Source organism: Typopeltis vanoorti, chromosome 11 (assembly GCF_054136105.1).
Source record: "Typopeltis vanoorti isolate ZY-2024b chromosome 11, IOZ_Tvanoo_1.0, whole genome shotgun sequence".
Classification (NCBI taxonomy): Eukaryota; Metazoa; Arthropoda; class Arachnida; order Uropygi; family Thelyphonidae; genus Typopeltis; species Typopeltis vanoorti.
In genome coordinates, this window is record NC_143559.1 from 126696013 (window position 1) to 126720005 (window position 23993).

The 23993-nt window shown below is 36.6% G+C and overlaps 1 protein-coding gene across 3 annotated transcripts in view; it reads right to left on the reverse strand.

Annotated features, from left to right (window-relative positions):
- Window positions 1–23993, reverse strand: part of LOC150102033 (rab GTPase-binding effector protein 1-like) — a 555334-nt gene that overhangs the window by 85627 nt on the left and 445714 nt on the right. For all 3 annotated transcript variants that reach the window (XR_016549014.1, XM_090400151.1, XM_090400153.1), the window contains one exon: window positions 4431–4532. Coding sequence is in view for 2 of the 3 variants with exons in the window: in XM_090400151.1 (XP_090256277.1) it covers window positions 4431–4532 (102 nt within the window). In the remaining variant the exon portion in view is untranslated. The remainder of the gene's footprint in view (window positions 1–4430; window positions 4533–23993) is intronic.

The following is a 23993-nucleotide window of genomic DNA, read 5'->3' on the forward strand; positions in this document are numbered from 1 at the left end:
AATGTAGAAACTATGAAAGTTTTGTGAGGTAAGTTGACCAGAGAGTTTATGGGAATACACAAGTTGCCTTAGTGTGAACTACTTAGAGGACAGGCACCACCCAAGTGTCTGTATATTCATCTTTTTTTAGTCCATTTTGATAAGATTTTACTGGCCTGAGAGCTGTTTCGAACTGGTTGGTTCTCTTCAGAGACCAGGCAAACCTTAAGAGAGCAAAAACTCTCATTCAGTACTAAGGAATTTGAAATGTCAGAGAAATGTATTTTTTGTAAGCAAAATCTCAGTTCGTGCATAAAATTACTAAAATAAAGAGCCAAAAGGCTTCAGTTTGGGAATGAAAAATTATATAAGCAAAGTGGATATTAGATCCGGCATTATTTCAAAGTCATTTCAAAACAGCTGTCAGGCCACTGAAACCATATCAGAACGAACTAAGAAAAGTCAAACATATAGACGATTGGGCAGCACCTATGTCTTCTGAGTAATCCACACTAAGAGAACTCGTGAATACCAGAGGGTGCATTGCTGTAAGCTCTCTGGTCAACTTACCTTACGAAAAGTTTCATTAGTTCTACATTCGGCTTTGAAATAATGAAATCTTGAAATGAAATAATGAAATGAAATCTAATATCCACTTTGTTTATATCATTAGCATGAAGTTAAGAATAGTCTGAAAACAGACCCATGCAGCACAGTGCTAGTGACTTTCCTCTTTTGGAATATCACTTCTCCATACACAACTTACTGAATACCTATTAGACATCTATCTAATTCACTAATCTTATCCAATCACATTTGTTCCAATTTAGTTATTAGCTTGTCTTGTCCTGTCCTCAAAGAACTTTTAAAAAATCCAAGTATACCACTGTATATACACCTCCAGTGAATTCATCACCTTGTTGTAGTCAGCATAGGTTTGTTATGGCAGGAGGTCATGGTTTAGCAATCTGCTTATGTACCAATTCTGAATCCTGGTCCTCACCAATCTCTCTAAACACCACAACAACTCCAGACACACAGATTGGTCTATAATTTGCAGCTTCAGTCTCCCCCCCACCATGTCTTTGTAATTTTTCCTCACTTTCCACCTCTTTGGGACTCTCCTTGTCACAAGATTCATGTTAAACAGATACGAAGAATGCTGTTAACTCCCTCGAAAATTCCTTCAAGACATGCAGTGATATTCTGGTTGGCCGAGTGGTTAGCGTAGCCGCTCTCTAGCCAGAAGGCTGTGGGTTCAAATCCCACCATGGGCATGGATGTTTGTGATCGTCTGTGAAAATAATTAGTGGTGGTGGTAGATGCCGTCGGTGTAGTTGCAGTTCATTGTAGTTGGTGAATTGAGTAATGGAGACAGAGCTGTGGAGTAGGTGTCCTCCCTTGATGAGTCGTTGAACTCCCTGGAGGTGTTCACATAATAATAATAATAATATTTGTCAAGTCTTATTGCTTTATCATCATAAAACAGTAAGACTTGACATCATTACTTCATAGTCCATATTCATCAACTGTCTTCATTATAAGAACAATCTCCTGTGCTGACTTCACTACTTTTTTAATGCCCTCTAAACTTTAAATTATTATTATGTGACACTTCCAGGGAGTCCAACAACTCATCGAGGGAGGACACCTACTCCACTGTCTTCTCTGTCTCCATTACTCAATTCACCAACTACAACGAACTGCAACTACACCAACATTTTTTTTAAAATAACACTGCATATCAAAGTTTTGTATAAACCTTTCCATCTTCTCAATGCAATATATAAAACCTTATAATTTGGGCTTAGTAATTCTCTCTTAAAACCAATCATATCTTTTTATATATATACCAGAATAATAATAAATTTTTCATTTCAGAAGACTGAATCTGGATGGTCAAAGAAGAAACTGAATTGGCATAATCTACAAAAAAATAAAAAATAAAATAATAAAAAAATAATAATAAAAATAAATAAATAAATACTCTGGATGTGATCATTATACAAGAATTTTCCTATGTAGCTGACTAGTGTGTGAGACAGGGCTATGAAAACTCAATGAAGAAAAACAAACCAGTAAGACAAATGAAAAGCTGATATAGTATAGAAAAGATTAGGCTAAGGACAATGTGGAATGCTATTATAATTGTTTATTTCAAAAGATAAAGTGAGATATCAAATCAGAGATTAAAAATTTTGAGGCACTGCAGATAGAAACTATTAACGAGACTGTTTTGCATTATGACTGGATCTGCTGCATTCTCACCCATGAAGGTACATCTGAGGAAATGATAATGATCCATTATAATTAACAATGGTAGCAATATGAAAGGAGGGTGTAGTAGTGTAGCGAATAAGAAGAATAACAAATCAAAGTTAAATTCTAGGCCACTGAGGTGATGCAAATTATCTCTGCTTTTTGGAGGCATGACCACGTCTTTTGATGAGTTTCAAATAATTAGGCTGGGTGTGGGGAAGCTGTTTAGTGATTATACTGATCACCGTTTGCAAAACAGTATAATCTCCCCTTCCAATTAAATAATTTGAAACCCATTTATTTAGTGTTATAGTTTTTCTTTAAAAGATTCTTTGGACTGCTCAATCATAAAGCAGTCCAGAGAATGTTGTCACCTGCTAAATACAGTTTCCCCAAAAGAAGGCTGTTATTTTGAATGCAATATTTTAGAAAACTAAACTATCTGGTTACCTTCCCAAGACAGATATTCACAAATGCAAAGAATTTTCAGTGCATGCAATGCTTCCTTCCAATCAACAGATAGTAACTGTTCATCCATAAAAGCTCAGAGTGATTAATCATCATTATCAAATTCCTGATATGCATTCTCGACAAGCATGCAGGATAGGACTATTGCAGTATTAAGTTTGTAACATTACTAGCTTCTTAGTCAACAATTTTCTTCGAGATTAACCAGTGATTTGTCAAGTCTCCATTACTGAGAGATCTTATATTCTGGTCTTCAAAAGCATTATAAACTGCATCAATCTACCTAGATCTTTTCATCCTCTGGTTTTTTACCAACCTATTATGGTATCAAACATCTGTTTTGCTTCCCTTTTCACTACCTTAACTGTTTAGGCTGAGGTTAGTTCTACTCACATATTATTGAATGCTATTAATGTCCTTTCTAAAATCTTCATTTTTAATGATTCTGCCACTTATTCCATATGTTCACTCCTCTAATTATTCTTAGAACTCTCATCTCTATGGTCTAGTTTGAACACTAGTTTACTGACTAATTTTTCTCTATTATTCAGATAAATTTACTCAAATGGTTACCTGCCACATCAGCTTTGTATATTCTATTTCCTATTTCCAAATTTAATTTACCATCTTGTATTTAATTTACCACACATGTACATATTAATCCCAGAAGTATCAGGAACAAGGGTGAAAAGTTTTTGGCACTGTTTGGCTTGAATTAGCCAAAAATGATAGGCATCAGTGAGAACTTAGTAAACAGAGGAAGATACTGTTGCAGAATGGAATGTAAAGGACACTGTATTTTCTGGAGAAAGAGAGATAGAGAGAGAGAAAAAAGAACTGGAAGAGTAGCATAATGATTATACTAAAGAAAACAGATTAACAAAGTAAGCTTTTCTAGACACTTTTGTAATATGTCTTCCAAATGGCAACCTTTCTTTTACAATACACAAAGAAAACCTACTCCCACAGGCAGATATATTCACTAACTTTCCCATCATCTCCCAAAAGCAGTATGGTATTATTAAAACCATAACAAATGGAACCATCAGTGCTCCAGTAAGGCAATCTAAAACAGCTGAATTTAATCACATATCCCATGCCGTCTTATATAATGGCTCCAATACTGAATTAGCAAAATACTTAATATTCTTCCCAGCCCTCAACCTTCTCTATATACAGATTCTACCAGTGCAATCAGTATATATCCTATGTCTAGTAGGGAATGTCACAAAAAACTGCACTGCCTTGGCTAGCCTTATTACCCCACCCCCCTCAAAGGTGCTAATTTTACTGACTTTGCACACTTTGAAGCATATGGTCATATGTAAGTCCTTCTGTCTACATTTACACAGTGTAGATCATTCCTCCTGCGAAACCTACATGCTGACTGATTCCTAATAATGGCCCGGCTCAAACTGAAGCTTGGAATTTGATTATTTTCAAATGTTAGTTTATATTCCACCTCCTTTTCAAAATAAATTAAACTATATCTTAATTATTGAAAAATGCATGCTCTGCAATTACTTCAGTTATTAAATGCACTTTTCCTAGATGCATCCTCAACAGATAGAAGATACAGTAAATATTTTTTTTTTTCAGGTAATGAAGTCTTAATTTTTACTGTACTTTATTGAAAATGTGTGTGTACTTTTTCACACACACACACACACAAATTTTTTAAAGCTATATTTTTTGCGTTAGAATTTTTTGTCCTTGTACCCTACCTCCAGATTGTCAGGAAGGTTAATGATTTCATTCTGTAGTTGCTGAGCTTGAACAATATACTTCCCAATCAGAGCATTATTTTCTGTCTGTAATCTATTTACCTAGGAGAAGGGAGAAACTATATTAAAACAAAATCAAATAAAAAAGCAAAAATAACTAGCCTACTATATCACTAGTACAAAATCATAAGCAAAAGTTTTTACAATTTCAAAGAAAATTGACATAAAATATACCGAAATAGAAAAAAAAAACAAACAGTATAAATTAAAGATGCCAAGAAATTATATTCTTAGTTTCATCCTTTATCCAAGTATAAGCAAACAAAGTTTGTGCCTGAACTATTTTCAGGACTGGGCAACTCGTATATAAAAGCTAATGACTTCACATCATTTGCCTTAGTATTCCATAATGCAAAGAACATATCCTTATGGACATGTATAATGCTATGCATTATGGGAAGGTCAATACCCAGACCAGTTTCGACCTTTACTGAGGTCTCTCAGTGAGAGCCAGACCCAGAGGTGATACAAAGGTTGAGGTAATGCAGAAATCATATTTTCATATACGAGTAGCCAAAAGGTGTCACACCTTATTATTAAAATACTCTGGATTGGAGAGAGTAATTCTATTAGAATTTTATATTTATTGAAGGGAATGGATCTGGCAGAGGGTGCTTCATATGAAATTGCAATTGGATTTGAATAAGTTGTGTCTAAGTAAAAGCACTGTAAATGTTTTGTGCGTGTTTATTTTAGTTTCTTTCCAAGCTCATCAAAGGCAAAGCAACATATGTTGAAAGTTTATTTTTCACTTGGTTAGACTATAATAAATTTAGTTTAATCCTTTATCCAAGTGTGAGCAAACAAAGTTTGCGCCTGAAAATATCTTCAAGACTGGGGTAAGGTAGTACAACACCGGGCAACTCGTAGCAAAGGTGGACTAAGCTAACATCACTCCTATGTCAGTATCTCTCATAATGCAAAATAATCTCCTTGCGGATATGTATAATGTTATGCATTAAGGGTAGGGCCAACTACCCAGACTAGTTTCGACCTTTATTGAGGTCTCTTCCATGGGAGCCAGGCCCAGAAGTGGAGATACCAGGCAGAAGCAATGGTGAGGTCCTCTTTACCTATAGGAGTTGCCAAAAGGTGTGCCACCTTTTTATTAAATTACTCTGGATTTAGTGAAAGATGTTGAAAGTTTATTTTTCACTTGGTGTTGTACTACCTTACCCCAGTCCTGAAGATATTTTCAGGTGCAAACTTTGTTTGCTCACACTTGGATAAAGGATTAAACTAAATTTATTATAGTCTAACCAAGTGAAAAATAAACTTTCAACATCTTCTCATAATTGCAGCAAAGTTGCCAAAAGGTGTGCCACCTTTTTATTAAATTACTCTGGATTTAGTGAAAGATGTTGAAAGTTTATTTTTCACTTGGTGTTGTACTACCTTACCCCAGTCCTGAAGATATTTTCAGGTGCAAACTTTGTTTGCTCACACTTGGATAAAGGATTAAACTAAATTTATTATAGTCTAACCAAGTGAAAAATAAACTTTCAACATCTTCTCATAATTGCAGCAAAGTTGCCAAAAGGTGTGCCACCTTTTTATTAAATTACTCTGGATTTAGTGAAAGATGTTGAAAGTTTATTTTTCACTTGGTGTTGTACTACCTTACCCCAGTCCTGAAGATATTTTCAGGTGCAAACTTTGTTTGCTCACACTTGGATAAAGGATTAAACTAAATTTATTATACTCTAACCAAGTGAAAAATAAACTTTCAACATCTTTCACTAAATCCAGAGTAATTTAATAAAAAGGTGGCACACCTTTTGGCAACTCCTATAGGTAAAGATGACCTCACCATTGCTTCTGCCTTGTATCTCCACTTCTGGGCCTGGCTCCCACTGAAGAGACTGCAATAAAGGTTGAAACTAGTCTGGGTAGTGGCCCTTCCCTTAATGCATAACATTATACATATCCACAAGGAGATGTGTTTTGCATTATGGGAGGTACTGAGATAGGAGTGATGTTAGCTTGGTCCACCTTTGCTACAAGTTGCCCGGGGTTGTACTACCTTAGCCCAGACCTGAAGATATTTTCAGGCACAAACTTTGTTTGCTCACATTTGGATAAAGGATTAAAGCAACATATGCTGTTGGGCAATGAAAAAAAGAAGGCAGCTGCTTTGTCTTTCAAAGCAGCTTTTAATTCATTAAATTTTTATTTTAGTTAGTTATTTCGTGGAATATGAAGTGTGACACATGTACTCGGTGGATTATGTGAATAAGTTGTGGATCTTAAATGCTGATGAAATGAGAATGCATATAAGAATTGCAACTTGAATGTGGAAATGATGGGAAGTGTGACAGAGGGTGAGAATAGTGACAATGTAACAAGAATGAGTACTTCTCTGACATGATCTGGTGAAAGATGCAATCGATGATTGCATGAATAACAAGTAATCTGGATGCAGTGAAACTTGGGAATAGCAAATGAAGTACAAATGAGATGAATGGCACAGTAGAGAGTGGTAAGACAGACAAAGACATGACAGACAGTGGAATAGTAAAAAAACTAGTATGACAGATATGAACATTATTATTATTATTATTCAGGCCACCATGGGGTCAAGACTCATCCTTAGAGGTCCTTCCTAAGAACATAAAGTCTGTCAAGACTCATTGAGGGGAGGTTCCCCCCCCCCCAAGAAACACAAAATCTATCATACCACTCCTTAAACTCATTGACCATTCTCGCTCTCACCACTCCATCAGGCAATGCATTCCACGGTTCAACCACCCTCTATGCAAAGAAACCACTCCTCACCCTCTTGCTCACAATTTCCTTTCATAACTTCCAGGGATGGCCTCTTGTCATCACTCCTTCCTGCTGTTCAACTAAGCAAAAGAACTCCCCAGTGTTAACCCTGTAACCACCTCACAACAGTTTAAAAGTCTCAATCATATCACCTCTCCTTCTTCTATCCACCAAACTCTGCAGTCCACATTCCCTCAGCCGATCCTCATAACCAACATTGTACAGTCCTGAAACCATCTTTGTACCTTTTCCACAGTTAATTTATCCCCTTCAAATCTGAGAACAATAGTCTAAGTATGGTCTGATCAGAGACTTATACAACGGAATGATAATCCTTTTATCTCTGCAGGTCAGTGTCCTTCTCATAATTGCAGCAATCCTCTGTGTTACCTTCACCACCTTTGCAATATGTCCCCTAAATTTCAGGTTTCTATCAATCATCAACCCCAGATCTCTTGTCTCCCCTACTTCCTCCAGTAAAACTCCTCCCACAGAGTATGCAGCATCCCATCGATGTTTCCCAAACCTCAAGACCTTACATTTTGCTGCATTAAACTGAGACCCCCATTCATTTGCCCATCTATCTAGCTTATTCAAATCCTCTTGCAGGGTTACCACATCTGCACTATTACTAATAATCCTTCCCAGCTTCGCATCATCCGCAAACAACTGAATATCCCTTTGCAATCCACTGGCAATGTCATTGATATAAAGGTTAAACAATATAGGTCCTAGTACTGAGCCCTGTAGGACTCCACTTGTAATCCTCTGCCTGCTTGAAACTGTTCCACCATACACAACTCTCTGATACCTATCAGACAGCCGATCCTGAATCTAGTTGACCAATCTGACATCCAGACCCACATGTTGCAACTTAAATATCAGCTTATCATGTGGTACCCTGTCAAATGCCTTCGCTAAGTCTAAGAAAATTGCAGTATATTCCCTTCCCTCATCTAATGTTCTTGTAACTTTATTATAAAAGGCTAGCATATTGCTAAAGCGCCCTTTCACAAATCTATGTTGACTCTCACAGATAACATTACCCTCATCTGCCCAATGCTGTATATGGTCCCTCACTACTTTCTCCAAGATCTTAACAACTACTGATAACACACACACAAACTGGCCTATAATTAGACACTTCCAGTCTGTTACCACCCTTATGCAATGGCACTATCTTACCTTCCTTCCATTCCCTGGGCACCTTTCCCGCAGCCAGACTTTCATTGAAAAGCCAGGTTAAAGGCACTGTCAGTTCCCTAGCACATTCTCTCAGAACTCTTAGTGAAATACCATCCAGTCCCAATGCTTTACTGACATCCAGAGTGTACTCAGTATCTGAAACACACTCTCCTCCTGTACCTCTAAACCTCGAACCTGCCCTCTTCCTCTAGCATTAAAACTGACTCCTCTATGATGAAATACTCCAATAACTGGTAAAGCAGAAGAAACAAATTCAGAAGTGTGCAAACTGCAATAGAACATTTCCAGAAAAAGGAAAGTGCCAGCGGTAGAGTCAAAATGATTGCAGTGAAACAGTGGAAAGCAGTGTAGTACCACAGAGAGAGAGAGACTCTGTGGCAATGCATTCTAATCACGTACCACTCTAAGAGAGAGAGAGAGAAAAATTAGCTCTCATCCCCTTCTTGATGGCATTCATTCTCAACTTACAAGAATGCTTGCATACTTATCTTATTCTCTATAAAGTGAAAATCTTCATCTAGTGGTATCCTGTATAATCATTCAGAACTTTGTAAGCCTCAATCACATCACTCTTCTTTCTCCTGTTTGCTAGTGTCTGCAGTCTACAAACTCTCAATCTGTTTTCATAATCAGTATTCCAAAATCCAGATACCGTTTTTATAACTCTTCTTTGCACTCTCTCCACTGTATCAGAATCATCATGGAAACCTGGAGACCAGATCTGGATGCAATACTCCAAGCGAGGTATTATCAAGGCCTTGTAAAGAGGCAAAATGACTTCCTTATATTTACATGTCAAGGTTTGTTTCAACATTGATCGTCTGGGTTGGACTTGCAATCTTTCCTAGAAGGTCCTTGAAATTCAACTTTATGTCTACTAAAACTTCAAGATCCCCAGACTGATCAGCTTCTTCTAGTATAATCACACCAATATAATATGACACTGGATCACACCAAAGTGCATGACTTTACATTTACTAACACTGAACTACAGCCATTTTCACATGCCCACAATTTCAGCCCAAATCATTCTGCAAGTAGTGCATTTTTGATTACCCTGTCTATGTTTGCATCATTCAAAATACCTATAAGTCACTGTCAAATCCTTCCCAATGTCATTACCGTATAGATTGAATAACAATTGACCAAGGACCAATACTTGTAGTACACCAATGGTTACCTTAAATCTTGCAGACTCGCATACCACTTATAAAACTTGATATCTGTCAGTCAGCTATCCTTTAATTCATGCCAATATTTTATAATCCAATCCCATATTCTCCAATTTATGCAACAGTTTTCCAAGTAATATTCTGTCAAAAAGCTTAGGAAAATCCAAAGGTATCTTCCCTTGTCTAACTCAATGTTAACATTATTATAGAATGGGAGCAAGTTGCTGAAACATGACCTCCCCTTAGTAAACCCATTTCTGAATGTGAGCCCTACCCAACTTTTTCAAAATCTTCACCACCACTCCTGAGATACTGATAGGTCAATAGTTGGATATATCAGTTTTTGCACCACCCTTATGCAATGGGACTACCATACATTGTTTCTGAGACTCATATTAAACAGCCTAATCAAAGGAATAGCCAGTTCAGCTGAACACTCTTTCAGCACATGCTGACATCCCATCAGTTTCTATTGCTGAATTCTTATTCAGTTTGTGTAACAGCTCTAATTCCTCTTCATACACTTGAGTTTCTTCATTCAGCGAAGAAATAGCAGTGAACGGCGTGTTGCATTACTAGGTTGATAGCTTTTAGCAAAATGGGCACTCGTTAGGTAAACAATTTCTTTTGCATATGTCACCCACACACACACACCATCTGAATTCAGTAGTTATTCTTTCATATTCATTCTTTCTTTTACTTGTAGCATTAATGATAGAATTCTTTTGGATCTTCTTATGAAATGAAACTTGCAGAGATAGTTTCTTTTCATATTCAAAGTTACCTTTCTGTACCACAGCCTGCTCCTTTTAATTTTCATAATTGACATCATCCTTATTGCACTTGGTATTCCATCGCCATCATCTTTTTCTTACAAATACCTTGCTTGATAACATTACATATTTATTTCACTCCTATCCTATTTATTCTCCGAACTCTAGTTATACATTCTGATATTGCATCATTTTAGTATTTTTTTTAAATGCAATGTCAATATTCTTCTCCCTCCAACAACTGATGACATGCTGCAGAACCAGCTGTACTCCTCAGTTGGTCATAGCTTCCTGCTTTACAGTTCAGCATGTAATCTTTTTTTGAACAGAACATTCATAAACTTAGTCACTTTCCAAGTGAATACTGCATGATCACTTCACCAACCAGAGGCAGAATAGCTACAACGAGACCCCCCCCCGACTCCCCTATAATCAGAGTGGGGTAGGGTCACAGAGCTAGACCTTTAGTTCTATCTGTTACACGTTGCTTGAGGAAGTTTTCTCAGAACAGCTAAATTAATTCAGTTTCATTCTTCACTCATGAGATTTTACAGTTATCCAATCAATATTTGAATAATTAAAGTCCCCCATTATGATTATTCATTTCTTGCCCATTATCATTATTTGGTAATGCATTTCATCATCACTAGAAATTGATCCACTAGGTCTGTAACAACACTCCACTATGTATTTGATCTTGTTAGACTCCATACCTCACACCAGATGGTTTGAAACTTAATGCCACATGAAAATCTCTTACTAGTATTACAGGCATAGGTCTCGACACTAACTGGATTCAAGTAACCAATATAAATATCTCATTAGTAGCACCCCCCCCCCCTTCTGCTTCTATCCTTCCTCAAATACTGTACCCTTTACACTCAATACAACTTAGTATTTCTGATAGCTAAGTCTCACTAATGCATATAATTGAGGTCCTAACTTATTGAAAAAGGCACAAAAAAAAAAAAAAAAAAAAAACTTGACCGCTTTGTTTCTGATAATCCTAGCATTTGTGCACAGACATAAGTTAAACTTGTAGATCTCGGTTCTTATTTAGTGCCTTACTTATGTGGACATCCTTGAATATGCTTGATAAGTCTGATCAGGACGAACCCAAAATTGCTTTCTCCTCATAATCATTTTCATGATAATATCCATTCCCATCATTAACGCAATTACTTAACACTGTCACTCTCAAACACAGATTCTTACATTCCTCCTCATCATATTTTAGCTGACCTGAATTAGGTCTCATACCAATTAATAGTTTTTCAAGACTCTGGATACAAAACACATCCAAGTGTAAGCTATCTCTCTTGTACAAATCCATTCTTCCCTAAAACACTCCATGCATCCCAAAAACTCGCATCCATTTCTTCTACACAGCCTATGCATTAAACCATTTGCCATCATAGCTCTTCTTCTTAATTCATTTCTTTCATATCTAGGCAATATATATACTTACAATTTTCACTTTCTCCCTCTTCACTCCCGCTTCGTCCAACAACTCTTGCATATCCTCTCTCATACTTATTAAGTCATTTGTACCTACTAGACTTATATCTTTTGTTTAGCTTTTCTGTTTACCAATTGCATGTGCTATATTTTTAATATTTGCTATCATAAAACATACCATCAATGGTATGTTTTATGATAGTCAATATCCTTCCTTTTAGTACCCACATTCTTCCTTATCAACAAAATCTCCTCCTGGTTATTACCATCAATGAAAGATAACAGCTCCCTCCCTGGAGTTTATCAGGTTCAGTGTGAGTGCCTTCGCTCATACTTTGGACAAATAGGATGTTTGGTCAAAAATGACTACAAGAACACCAATCTTATATCAACAGCAATAAACCTTGTGTAGAGGCTTAAGTGCTGTGCGGACATTATGTTGGAGGTTTAATGGATTTTTTACAACACTCAAAAAGAATTAAAATAGAATTTAATACTTCCTATATTTCGTCCTAGTCACTAGGACATCTACGGGGATTACAAAGACAATTAATGCAACATGCACACAAAAACTTACAATACTAAGCCTAACCACGTGGGTCGTGGGTGACAATAAAGTCCTATCTAGGTGGAGCGCCCTCTAAGGGCAGTAGTAGGTGGCCTGGAATGTATGACATCATTAAAACCCTTACCAAGAGAGCCCACAATCTTTGTTCCAGTGGAACCGCCCTCACTACTGAGCTTAACCACATACACAGAACTTTCCTCTCCAATGGCTACAGCGAACACAGCATCAAAAAAATAATCAATTCCTCCCCCATTCCCCGTCCCTCTCGTCAACAAGAATTTAAAAATGCCATCACCATACCCTACATCCGTGGCACTTCGGAAAAATAGCCAAGATACTAAAAAAGTATAACCTACACACAGCATATAAGCCCTACCGCAAACTGGCTACCCTTATCCGTTCTACGAAAGATCAGCTCCCTCCTCTCTCTCTGCCTGGAGTTTACAAAGTACCCTGTTCCTGTAAGCTTGCGTACTTTGGACAGACAGGCAGATCAGCATCCATCCGCCTGGAGGAACACAAGTCGTACATCGTTAAACACAACTATGGCCATTCAGGCTTGGCTGACCATGTTTTGGACACCACCCACAGAGTATCATGGAAGAAAACCACCATGCTCCACCACAGCAAATTCAAGAAAGAGAGACTTTTCTTAGAAGCAGCAGCAGCACTCAGAAACCAACCAAATCTTAACAAATACGGTTGCATTAAGCTTCCAAAGATTTGGGAAACAGTCATCACCAGAGGTCCCACCTTACATTCCAGGCCACCTACTACTGCCCTTAGAGGGCGCTCCACCTAGATAAGACTTTATTGTCACCCACGTGGTTGGGCTTAGTATTGTAAGTTTTTGTGTGCATGTTGCATTAATTGTCTTTGTAATCCCCGTAGATGTCCTAGTGACTAGGACGAAATATAGGAAGTATTAAATTCTATTTTAATTCTTTTTGAGTGTTGTAAAAAATCCATTAAACCTCCAACATAAAGCAATAAACCTGAAAAATCTGGTTTTGCTTACTATGGAGTGGACACTGATCTCCCACTATCTTCTGGTCCAATGTTCTCCATCCTTTTACACTGGTACCAGCATAAGTTTGAGCAGTTATTTAAAGAGTGTGCTGAAGCACCTCTACACCACCCAGACTTAAATCAGAGCAACTGTCTATCAGTTGCCAAGATTTGGGAGAGTCTCATCCTTATAAATGGCAAGTAATAGCATGCTTCCCTTTGCACCCCTCCATTTTTTTTTTGTTTAATATAATGCTATATCATTCAATCATGTTATTTATTTAAATTCTGTTATGTTTTGCATTTCAAAATTATTTTCATTTTAGTTTTAACCTTAATTGCAATCTCCTTTTATTGTGTAACCACCTGTATGGTGGCACTCTGGTATTTGTAAATAGGCTTAATGTTCTTTGTTCTAGCTTCACATTGTGATTATGCTGATGCACTGATGAATACCTGTTTCTGGCTGAAATTTGCAATAACAAAAATTATTCTTTATTCTTGTGAATACATGTGTCTAATAACTGTTACCATCACAAGTGCCATTAAAAACTCATAGAAAGAAGCTTGGAAAATAATCTGTACAGAACTTCTGTGTTACAAGAATGAGAGAAGATTTTCATATCATACAGTCAAAGGTGATGAAATGTGTTCACCACTATAGCTCTCTCAAATGAAGAGACAGTCGATGGAATGGTTTCATATCAGTTTTATAGACAAAAAAAAAAAAAAAACTTCGAAAGCCAGCCTTTTTTGGGTAAAGTCATGGCAGTCATGTTCTAAAACAAAAATAGGGTCTTGCTTATGGACTTTCTGGAGAGTGGTATCACAATCAGTTTAGAATGGTACATCAGAGAAAATGAACAAACATCCATAGAGTTTGGTACACACAAAACATGAATCAGGTCCTTGACAATGCCCAACCTCATACCAGTTTGGTCAAAGTAGATGCAACTTCAATATCTGCCTGGACTGATCTTCTTCATCCTGCTCACAGCCTGGCTCTGGCACCCTCCAACTGCCACCTGTTAGTCCTATAAAGGATGTACACCAAGGAGGCTCTTCTTCATCATTAAACAGGCCTTGCAAAAAAAAAAAGTTGTGTAGCATATGTATGTGCAGAAAGTGATCAATAAGTAAGTAGTATAGAACGGTGAGTAGCATGATGAGAAAGTCAAAATCAGATGAGGAAATTAGTGAAGCAAGTCAAAGAAAATTCCCAAAGAATGGAAGAATCTTTCATGAATGCTGATGGTAGGGAAGTAACAGAAGCAGAAGATATAGTTGAAATACTAAGCGATTGAGTGTGTATCATCCAGGTGGAGATAATGTACTGAGTGATGCCAGAGGGATTGATATTAAAATGGAAGTAGCATATACATAGCTGAAATGGGGTATTTAGAATACTAAGAAATCTCAATGTGAATAAAATCATGAGGTTGCATGAGATATGTTTTACAGGAAAGTGCAAGCAATGTGGCTATATTCCTAACTGGGCTGTTGAAGTCTTATCAGTAGAAGAGACCTTCAAAGGATTGGAAAGTGATTCCTTTATGTAATGAGATAGCCTCGTTACATAAAGGAGGCTCCAAGACTACTTAATATCTTGGGTATGGAGATTACGGTATAAAAAGCAGAATTCAAGAATGAGTAGACAGGAATATGGTATTCTACAGGGTGACCCAGAAATAATACAGAGTTTTCAGAACAATAATCACTATAATTTCATTATTATTTTATTATATAATATTATATCAATGAGTCAATGAAAAGAACGTGCAGGAGAACTGATGTACAGTTTATTGATGTATGAAGTGAGTTTGATGGGTGAAAGAACTTGTATATACCTGATGGACTGCATTTGAATGATTTTGGAGTTAGATGTTTGGAGAAAGTGTTGTTTAGTGAGAGTGTGGTAGTGCAAAACCAAAGAAACTAGATATATTAGGGAGGATGAAATCTAGCATGTGTCTGGCCACCCCTGTGATAAATGAGCATGAGTACAGTAATGATTATGCAATGCTAAACTGGATTTCACAGGTCTCCAATTTAAATGGGTTGGTAATGACATTACACAAGGGTAACTATGGGTACAAAGAGATGTTGAATGCATGTACACGAATGCAAGAAGTATCAGGAATAAGGGTGAGGAGTTTTTGGTATTGGTAAGCTCAACTTGGCCAAAAATTATAGGCATCACTGAGACCTGGTTGACTGAAAATGATAGTTACAGGGATAGAATGTAAAGAGTATTGTATTTTCAGGGAGGATAGAAGGAACAGGACAGGAGGTGAGGTACTGTCGATGATAGCTGGATATTAGGTATGAAGAAGATGGTTCATTTGAGGCTGTCTGGTATGAGATGGAGGCAAATAGGACAAAATACATTTCTGGGTGCTGCTATAGACAAAGATGGTCCACAGGAAGATGTAGGCCGATTGGATGGAGAAAAAGGGGCACAGCAAGATGGAATTGGGATTTATACAGTTGCTAAGGGATAATTACATGAAACAACCTGCTATAGAGGGGACAGGGGTTTGGGAGTGTTGGATCTGATAACAGTATTAGATGTATCCACAACCAAGATAGACACACTGCCTCCAATTGGGGAGAGTGACCATGCGGTCTTGTTCTGGGAAGTTGCCAAACAAGTGGAGCTCTCTGTTAAGAAAGGATTTATGTTCAATTATAAGGCTGGTGATTATGAGAGACTCAGGAGTCATCTTGGAACAGTGCCATGGTTTGAGAAGCTCCAAGGAAAGAATGTCAGCAGAGCATGGAAAGTGGTCAGAGATTGCTTGAGGATAGCAGTATCAGACTGTATACACAAGGTCAGGAGGATACACCAAGTTGGAATTAGTGGATGAATAGGAATATATAAAGCAAAAGTTGCAAAAAAAAAAAGAAAACATTGTAGAGGAAATATAAGAAAAAAAATGATCAGCATAGTCATGAGCAGCACAAAATGCAAGCAAGAAAGGTGACTAGTATGGTAAAGAAGGCCAAATTAGACTATGAGAGAGATCAAGAGGAAAAATGGCTATGGTAGCATGACTTTAAACAATGCTCATGGTAGAAAGGTGACTGAACCAAAAAAATGAGCTGGGTTGTTCGAGTGATCATTTTGCAAAGGTGCATCATCCAGGCATCTCTGTATCATACAGTTGATGTTACAGAGATGCATATCAATATTGAGGTGGATGAACAGGAGGTGTTCAATGTATTAAAAATATGAATGTGAACAACATTCATATTCATATAAAATATGAATATGAATATTCGTATAAAAATATGAATGATATGCCATCCAGCAGTGAGACTGGATGGCATATCATTCCGTGTACTACATGAATGTGCAAGAGAATTGACATTGCCTCTGACAAAGTTCTTCAATCTAAGTCTCATCTCTGACAGGGCTCCAAAGGAACAGAAAGAGGGTAAGATAGTACCACTACATAAAGGTGGCTCAAACAGAGGTAGCAAACTACAGACCAATTAATATATTGGTTGTTCAAGTATTGGAAAAGTTGAAGAAATGTAAAATACAACAGTGTGTAGGAAAGGGATGTGATACTCTATAGTGGGCAGCATGGCTTTGTAAATGGTAGATCCTGTGTAAGTGACTTATTCACATTTTATAATAAAGTGACAACAGAATTAGATAGAGGTAATAGCAACAACATGATACTGCTCGATTTTGCCAAGGCATTTGACAGAATACCACATGAAAAACTATTATAAAAAAACTGGAGCAAATGGGTATGAATATGAGGCTAATAGCATGGATAGACACCAGAGAGCAGCATATGGTGAAGTGGAGTCTAGGAGAATAATGATGACTAGAGGAGTACCTCAGGGTTTGGTACTAGGGCCAATACTCTTTAATTTGTATATCAATGACATAGGGAAAGATTTAAGAGGGGGTTATTCATTTGTTTGCTGATGATGCAAAACTGAGGAGAGCAATAGTTGATAAAGGTGATGTAGATATCCTGCAGGATGATTTAAATAAATTGGCATTGTGGACAAAGAATAATGATTGTCAATTTAATGTTGCAAAATGTTAGGTTATGCACTTCAGGTCGAAAAGGTAGCATATAGTGTATCATATTGATGATATTAGTTTGCAGGAAACTGATGAGGCTAGGGACTTGGGGATAATGGTGGACAAAGAGTTAAAGTTCAGAGTGCATATTGCAAAATTTTGTAAAATAGCTCAATGAATATTACTTGGATGTTGAAAAACATGCTGACAAGTAAAGATAAAGAAGTTATTATCCCTCTTTATAAAGATATGATTCGTCCACATCTTGACTACTGTGCACAGATTTGGTCATCTGGGTTTCTTAGGGAACAGGTGGAGGTATGTAAAGATTTGGAGATAAGTGATCATGATGGTGACAGGTCTGTGGAATACTCTCTAGGAGGATAGGTTGAAGGTTTGTGGGTTATAAAGTTTAGTTGATAGGCAGGAACGAGGGGACATGATAGAAACTTTTAAGATATTAAAGGGGTTTTATAAAAATTGATGCAAGTGCAATATATGACAAATAGAGAACTAGGGCCATCCATGGAAGCTGTGTAAGAATGTGGTTAAGTAGGGATGTACAGACCAGATATTTTGCATGGAGAGTGGTGAGTGAGTGAAATGGATTGCCAGAATTGATTGTTAGTTCCCGATGGTAAATGGATTCAAGGAGAGGTATAAAATATACATGGAAATGGATTGCAACAAACTAATGTTTGTTGCAATCATGCAACGTTGCAATGCATGGTAATGGGTTGTAGAATTGAAGTTCAGAGGTTGTGTGTGTGTGAGATATTTGATTTGGGTCTCCTGCGATGGGTCTCGGACTCTATGGAGATGACGTATATAATAATAATAATGATTATTATTTTGATTATTACCTGATGATTATATTCTGCGCATGCACACACACACACACACACACACACACACACACACACACACACACACACTGCATGTACATATATATTATATTCTGGTAATAAAATATTTCTGCTTAAATGTGGATTCTCTGACTGCCCTATTACTTCTGGGCCACCCTGTATCTGGGACAGCATTGCATTGTGAATCATTAGTCACTCTCTTAATAAGTGACTCACTTCCTAAAATACAGTGACATCTGAGCTGGATAAGAGAAATGGCAATGCTATGATATTGAATTTGCAAAAGGCATTTGACAGAATACCACATGGAACTATTATATAATTTAGTGTAAATGGGGATGGAGATGAAAGTGACATAGATAAAAGAGTGGCTAATGACAGACAAAGAGTGATGGTGAATCAAAGAGAAGCCATGTGACCAGCACTGAGCTACAGAACTATGTAATTGGGCTGCCTTTGTTTGATTTGTACATTAATGATACTGGAAATGATTTGAGGAAGAATATTTTCTTGTTTGCTGAATGCTAAACTGGAAAGAGTGGCTGTTAATGAAGGTGATGTAGATATCCTGCAGGATGATCTATATCAGTGGTGTTCAACCTTTTTTAGTATGCGAGCTACTTTTCAATAAAAAGTTATTTGGCGATGTACTCTCTTCTAAGTTATTCAGAGATCTACTCTCTTTATGTAGATCACGTTCCCCCAACCTGATATCTGATTACGCACAAATAAACAACTAAAAACTTTGTGTATTTAAAAATGTATTTATCATTTTAATTATTTTAATACAACAAAAACAAACAAACAAATATATTGGAATAAAATATTTATTTCTCTATTTTGGAAAACCAAAGTTAGAAAAAACAACAGATTGATTACAAATTCACAAGTTACAGGAAATGCTGGTTGATTAAAAAAAAAAAAAAGTTAATGTGAAATTTGGCATTGTTTGGACCTCGCAATATTTTCATAGTCAAGTTGATATGAAGAAGTGGCCAATCGCAGACAATCATCCAAATGATCATTTGTAATTTGGTTTCTTAATTGATTTTTTATGACGGTCATATTTGAAAAAGCGGATTCTGACAAGTATGTCGATCCGAAACACGACAGAATTTTTCGTGCAATATCAGTTAATATTGGGAATTCTTCATGCACATACTCCCAAATGACTTCATTGTTTATTGATTTTAAATGTAAACTATTCTGAAGGTTTATTATCTCAAGTTCTACTTCAGCTTGGTTTATATCAAGCAGCCCACTAATTTTATTTGAAATTTCTGTGATGTTCAAGTTTTCTTGAAATGGATTATTGATAAAAGATACAATCATTTCAGTTTTATTAAAATCTTTAAATTTTGAATTTATTTCTTCCTCAACTAATTCTATTTCACGAATAAATTCTTTTAAATCATAGCAAAGCATTTCTTGATTTTGTTCAAAAAATTTTAATAAATATAGAAGATGTCTAAATTCGCAGTCATTTATATTTTTCTTTAATAAAAGTAAGTATTGTTGGAAAGTTTTTATTGAACTTAACATGCCAATTAAATTTTTATCTCTACCTTGTAACTCTAAATTTAAATTGCTTATTTTCATACAGAAATCTACTAAAAATGATAAGTGTAACACCATTTTTTATCACTCAATTGTGGATAAATATCTCCTTTTTCATCAAGAAAATTTTTTATATCAATAATTAATACATTGACTTCTGCTGAGCCGGCAAACATTATTGTACAACAGAAGTTTCCTATCATCATCTGCCTGTAATTTAAATAACTGCCGTTGCAGGGCTTTTCTTCGAACAGAATTTACAATTTTAAATGTACTATCCAAAACATCTTTTGTGTTTAATCTTTTACTACACAGTACTTGTTAGTGAATAATACAGTGGTACGTTAAAAAATCTGGATATTTGTCATCGTTTTTACATAATGAAATGAAGCCAGATTTATTATCTATCATTGCAGGAGCACCATCAGTAGTAATAGACACAGGCCCAGTGCGAGGCAGGGATGGAATGGGCAAATACCGCAGGCGGAAAACTTGGAGTTTATGTTACAATTATACTGGAGGCAGAAAAAATTTTAAAAAATATTAATTTTATATATATACATATTTATAAAGATAATTATATTTAATTCTAATTATATAAGCTCCAAATAATTATTTTTATTTTGATAATCCCTGGGACCAGTACTGACGACAGGGTGTAGTATAGAGGCAGCCTGCCTCATGGCTCTGCTTAACACTCAGGCACTCGCATCTGATCTGACAGATACATGCTAATTGTTCACGTGAATATTCTTTAACCTATCTATTGTATAGGTTGAAGGTCGTGAGTAGCTGCGTGTGAGTATATTACGAGTGCTATTTTGCACTTTTGTTGCTGTCAGTTTGGTTTAACGTGTTATGCAAAGATTTGTGATATTTGAGCCTGCGAAGGTCCTGGCAGATCTGACAGATACTTACTAGATATTTTATTGTATGGGTTGAAGGTCATGACTAGCTGTGCATGCATATGTTACGAGCGATAGTCCGCACTTTATTTATTTTTTGCTATCAGTTTGGTTGAACACGTTTTTTTTGTAAAGGTTTGTGATATTTGATAGCAAATTGTATCTGAGAGATACCGTGAGCTCCAATGTCAGTATAGCTCAAATATAAATGGTCAGATTATTCATATGCTGAACAACAATGTGAAAATACGGTGCAGAATATTTATTACAAATCTCGTAATGCAGTTAGTGTCAGAACAAATAAAAAGGCATTCAGAAATCTCTACAGGTGTGAATAAGCCTTTACACCTGAAACTTCATCAATTTCAGATACAATTTGAAGGAAATTCTAACGACGACATAGATACGGCTCCCTCGACAAACAGAAAAAGAAAAAGATGCTTTATGTGCTATGCATCCAAAATAAGGTGCTTATCAAAATATTTTTGCAAGCATTGTAAAAAGTATCATGTTTTCAGCATAGCAATACTGTTTGCGATGACTGTTATGACAGTTTTGTAAATCCAACTATTGAAGATTCTGGTTAATTAATGTTAAATGCATTTGTTTAGTTTTATTTTCAATCATTATCGATGTTTGCGTTATTTTGTAACAAAAATTTTTATTCTTAATATTTCTTTGTTTCAATAATTTCTAGATTGTAACTGAAAATAAATAAACCATCATGTATTACTGAAATAGAGAGCCAAAGGCTTATTTATCATACATGTCCTCTAGAACGGCGCTTTCCAAACTGTGGGCCGCGGTCCCCTTGGGGGCCGCAAGTTTTGTTGAGGGATCTGTGAAATAATGAAAACAAATTTTAAATATTTTAAGACTAAGTAGTTCTTTTTTTTTTAAATCTTAAAAGAAACAGCATTTAATTTTTATTATTTCTTTTGTTTTTTTTTTATATTTTAATGGAAAAATCACACATTCGTGTTCGTTCACATATTTTGCTTCCTGCATATTTCGCACGCTTAATGAATATTAGTAAATACATGCTTATTCATATGTTTCATTTCAAAGATATTGATAGGAAGCACAAATAAAAGCTTACAAATGCAAAATCTTGAATATAAACTGTATTGAATATAAATACAATAAATATTATAATAATATATGTCTGTATTACGATTGTTTTTTTTTCAATGGGGGACCATGAAATATTTTAATTTTTCCAAAGGAGGCCATCCATAGGTTTGGGAAGAACTGCTCTAGAATATGTGCTTTACATTTATGGAAAATACTAAGGAAAGTGGTCTGGGGCTTGCTCTACCTTTACTACGAGTTGCCCATAAAAGGCACTACTAACGCTTGAATTTGCCGAAACTTTTAGTTTCTATATATTTGGCATGAAACTCTTGTAGTTTCTATATTCGGCAATAAAATAATGTTGGATTCAATATTCACTTAATTTAACTGGTAATTAGTTTACGGAATTAACAACGCATATAAAGTATATTAATTAAAGGTAACTTTAATGAATAACTTCTATATTTCGGCAACGTCACATTGCCATCTTTGGGAACATAAAGATATGGTACGTGCACGCAGGCACTAACACAAAGCAAATGAAGAAGAAAGCAAGAAACTAATATTGTTCCTAAAGTCCTAATGGTGCCCTCTGGCTGGCTAATTTGGTAGTCTTGGCAATTGGGCTGAAGTTCTCATAATGTAATCTCCCAAATTTGGGGTAGTTTCATGCACCCAAATGTGTTCAGGTTAGGAACGTTTTTTTAGAGCTGCTGAAGATTCTTTGAATAATCTTTCGTCTTTAAACTTGCTGCGATGAATTATTTTTGTTTTCTTCCAACGAATTTTATGGTGGGTATCTAAGGCATGGTCTGCCAGCCCAGAGCGGTTGTACTGGTGAAACCGGATGTAGTCTTCGTGTTCTGAAATCCTGATATTTGTTGTTCTGCCTGTTTGGCCAAAGTAGGACAATTTGCAGCTGCAAAGGACCTGGTATACACCAGGTAGGTCTAGGGGAAGTGGTTGGTCTTTGGTAGAGCGGATAAGGGATGCCAACTTTTTATATGGTCTGTAACAGGAAGTAAGGTCATATTTTTTCGTTATTTTCTCAGAGGTGCCCTGGATGTAGGGGATGGTGATAGACTTGGTGTAATCTTTATTGTGGAGGGGGATTGTGGTTTACTGGTTTTAGTATTTTTTGGATTTTTTTGGGGTTATAGCCATTGGCTAAGAAAGTGTTGAGGATGTGGTTTAGTTCAGTAGTTAGGGCTTTGTCATCTGAGCAGATTAATTTTGCCCTGTTATATAGTGTTTTTATAACCCCATATTGTTGTGAGGGGGGGGTGACTGCTGGTGAATGTATCTGCCAGTATGGGTGGGTTTTCTGTGAACAGAGAAAACCAAAGATCCATCAAGCTGGCGGGTAATTAAAGTGTTTAGGAAGGGGAGGGTGTTGTTTTCCTCTTTTTCTAAGGTGAACTGGACTCTGGGGTGTTGGTTGTTTAAGTGTGTTAGGAAGGAGTGGAGTGTGTCTGAGCCATGTGGCCAAATAGCAAACACATCATCCACATAACGAAGCCAAATAGTGGGTTTTTGTGGGGCGGAGTTTAAGGCTTTCTCTTCAAATGTCTCCATAAAGAAATTGGCCAAGGGTGGGGAAAGCGGTGAACCCATGGCTGTCCCCTCTATCTGTTTGTAGAACTTTCCTTGCCAAACGAAATAGCCTGAGTTCATCGTGAACTGAAATAGGGCTGAGATATCAAGAGGAAACTTGGGTTGGATGAGCTCTAGGGTTTCTTTGAGTGGGACATTAGTGATTAGGGAGGAGACGTCAAAACTGACCATTATGTCAGTGTGTTGGAGTGTAGTGTGCGAGCGTTTTGGCTAAATGTTTGGCTAATTTATATGTGGGGGAATCAATGCCATCCACTATGGGACGCAATGGCACATTTTGTTTATGTATTTTTGGGAGTCCATATAATATGGGGGGGGGGGGTCTCGAGTTATAAGGTTTTAGTTTGTTGGTGACTTCCACAGGCCAAGAAGTGACCTTCTTAAGGAGTCTGTGGAGAGTTCTAATCTGAGAGCTGGTCGGATTATATTCAATGGGGAGGTAAGTCGTACGGTCTAGTACTAAAGCAGTTAGCTTACCTTTGTAGTCTTTT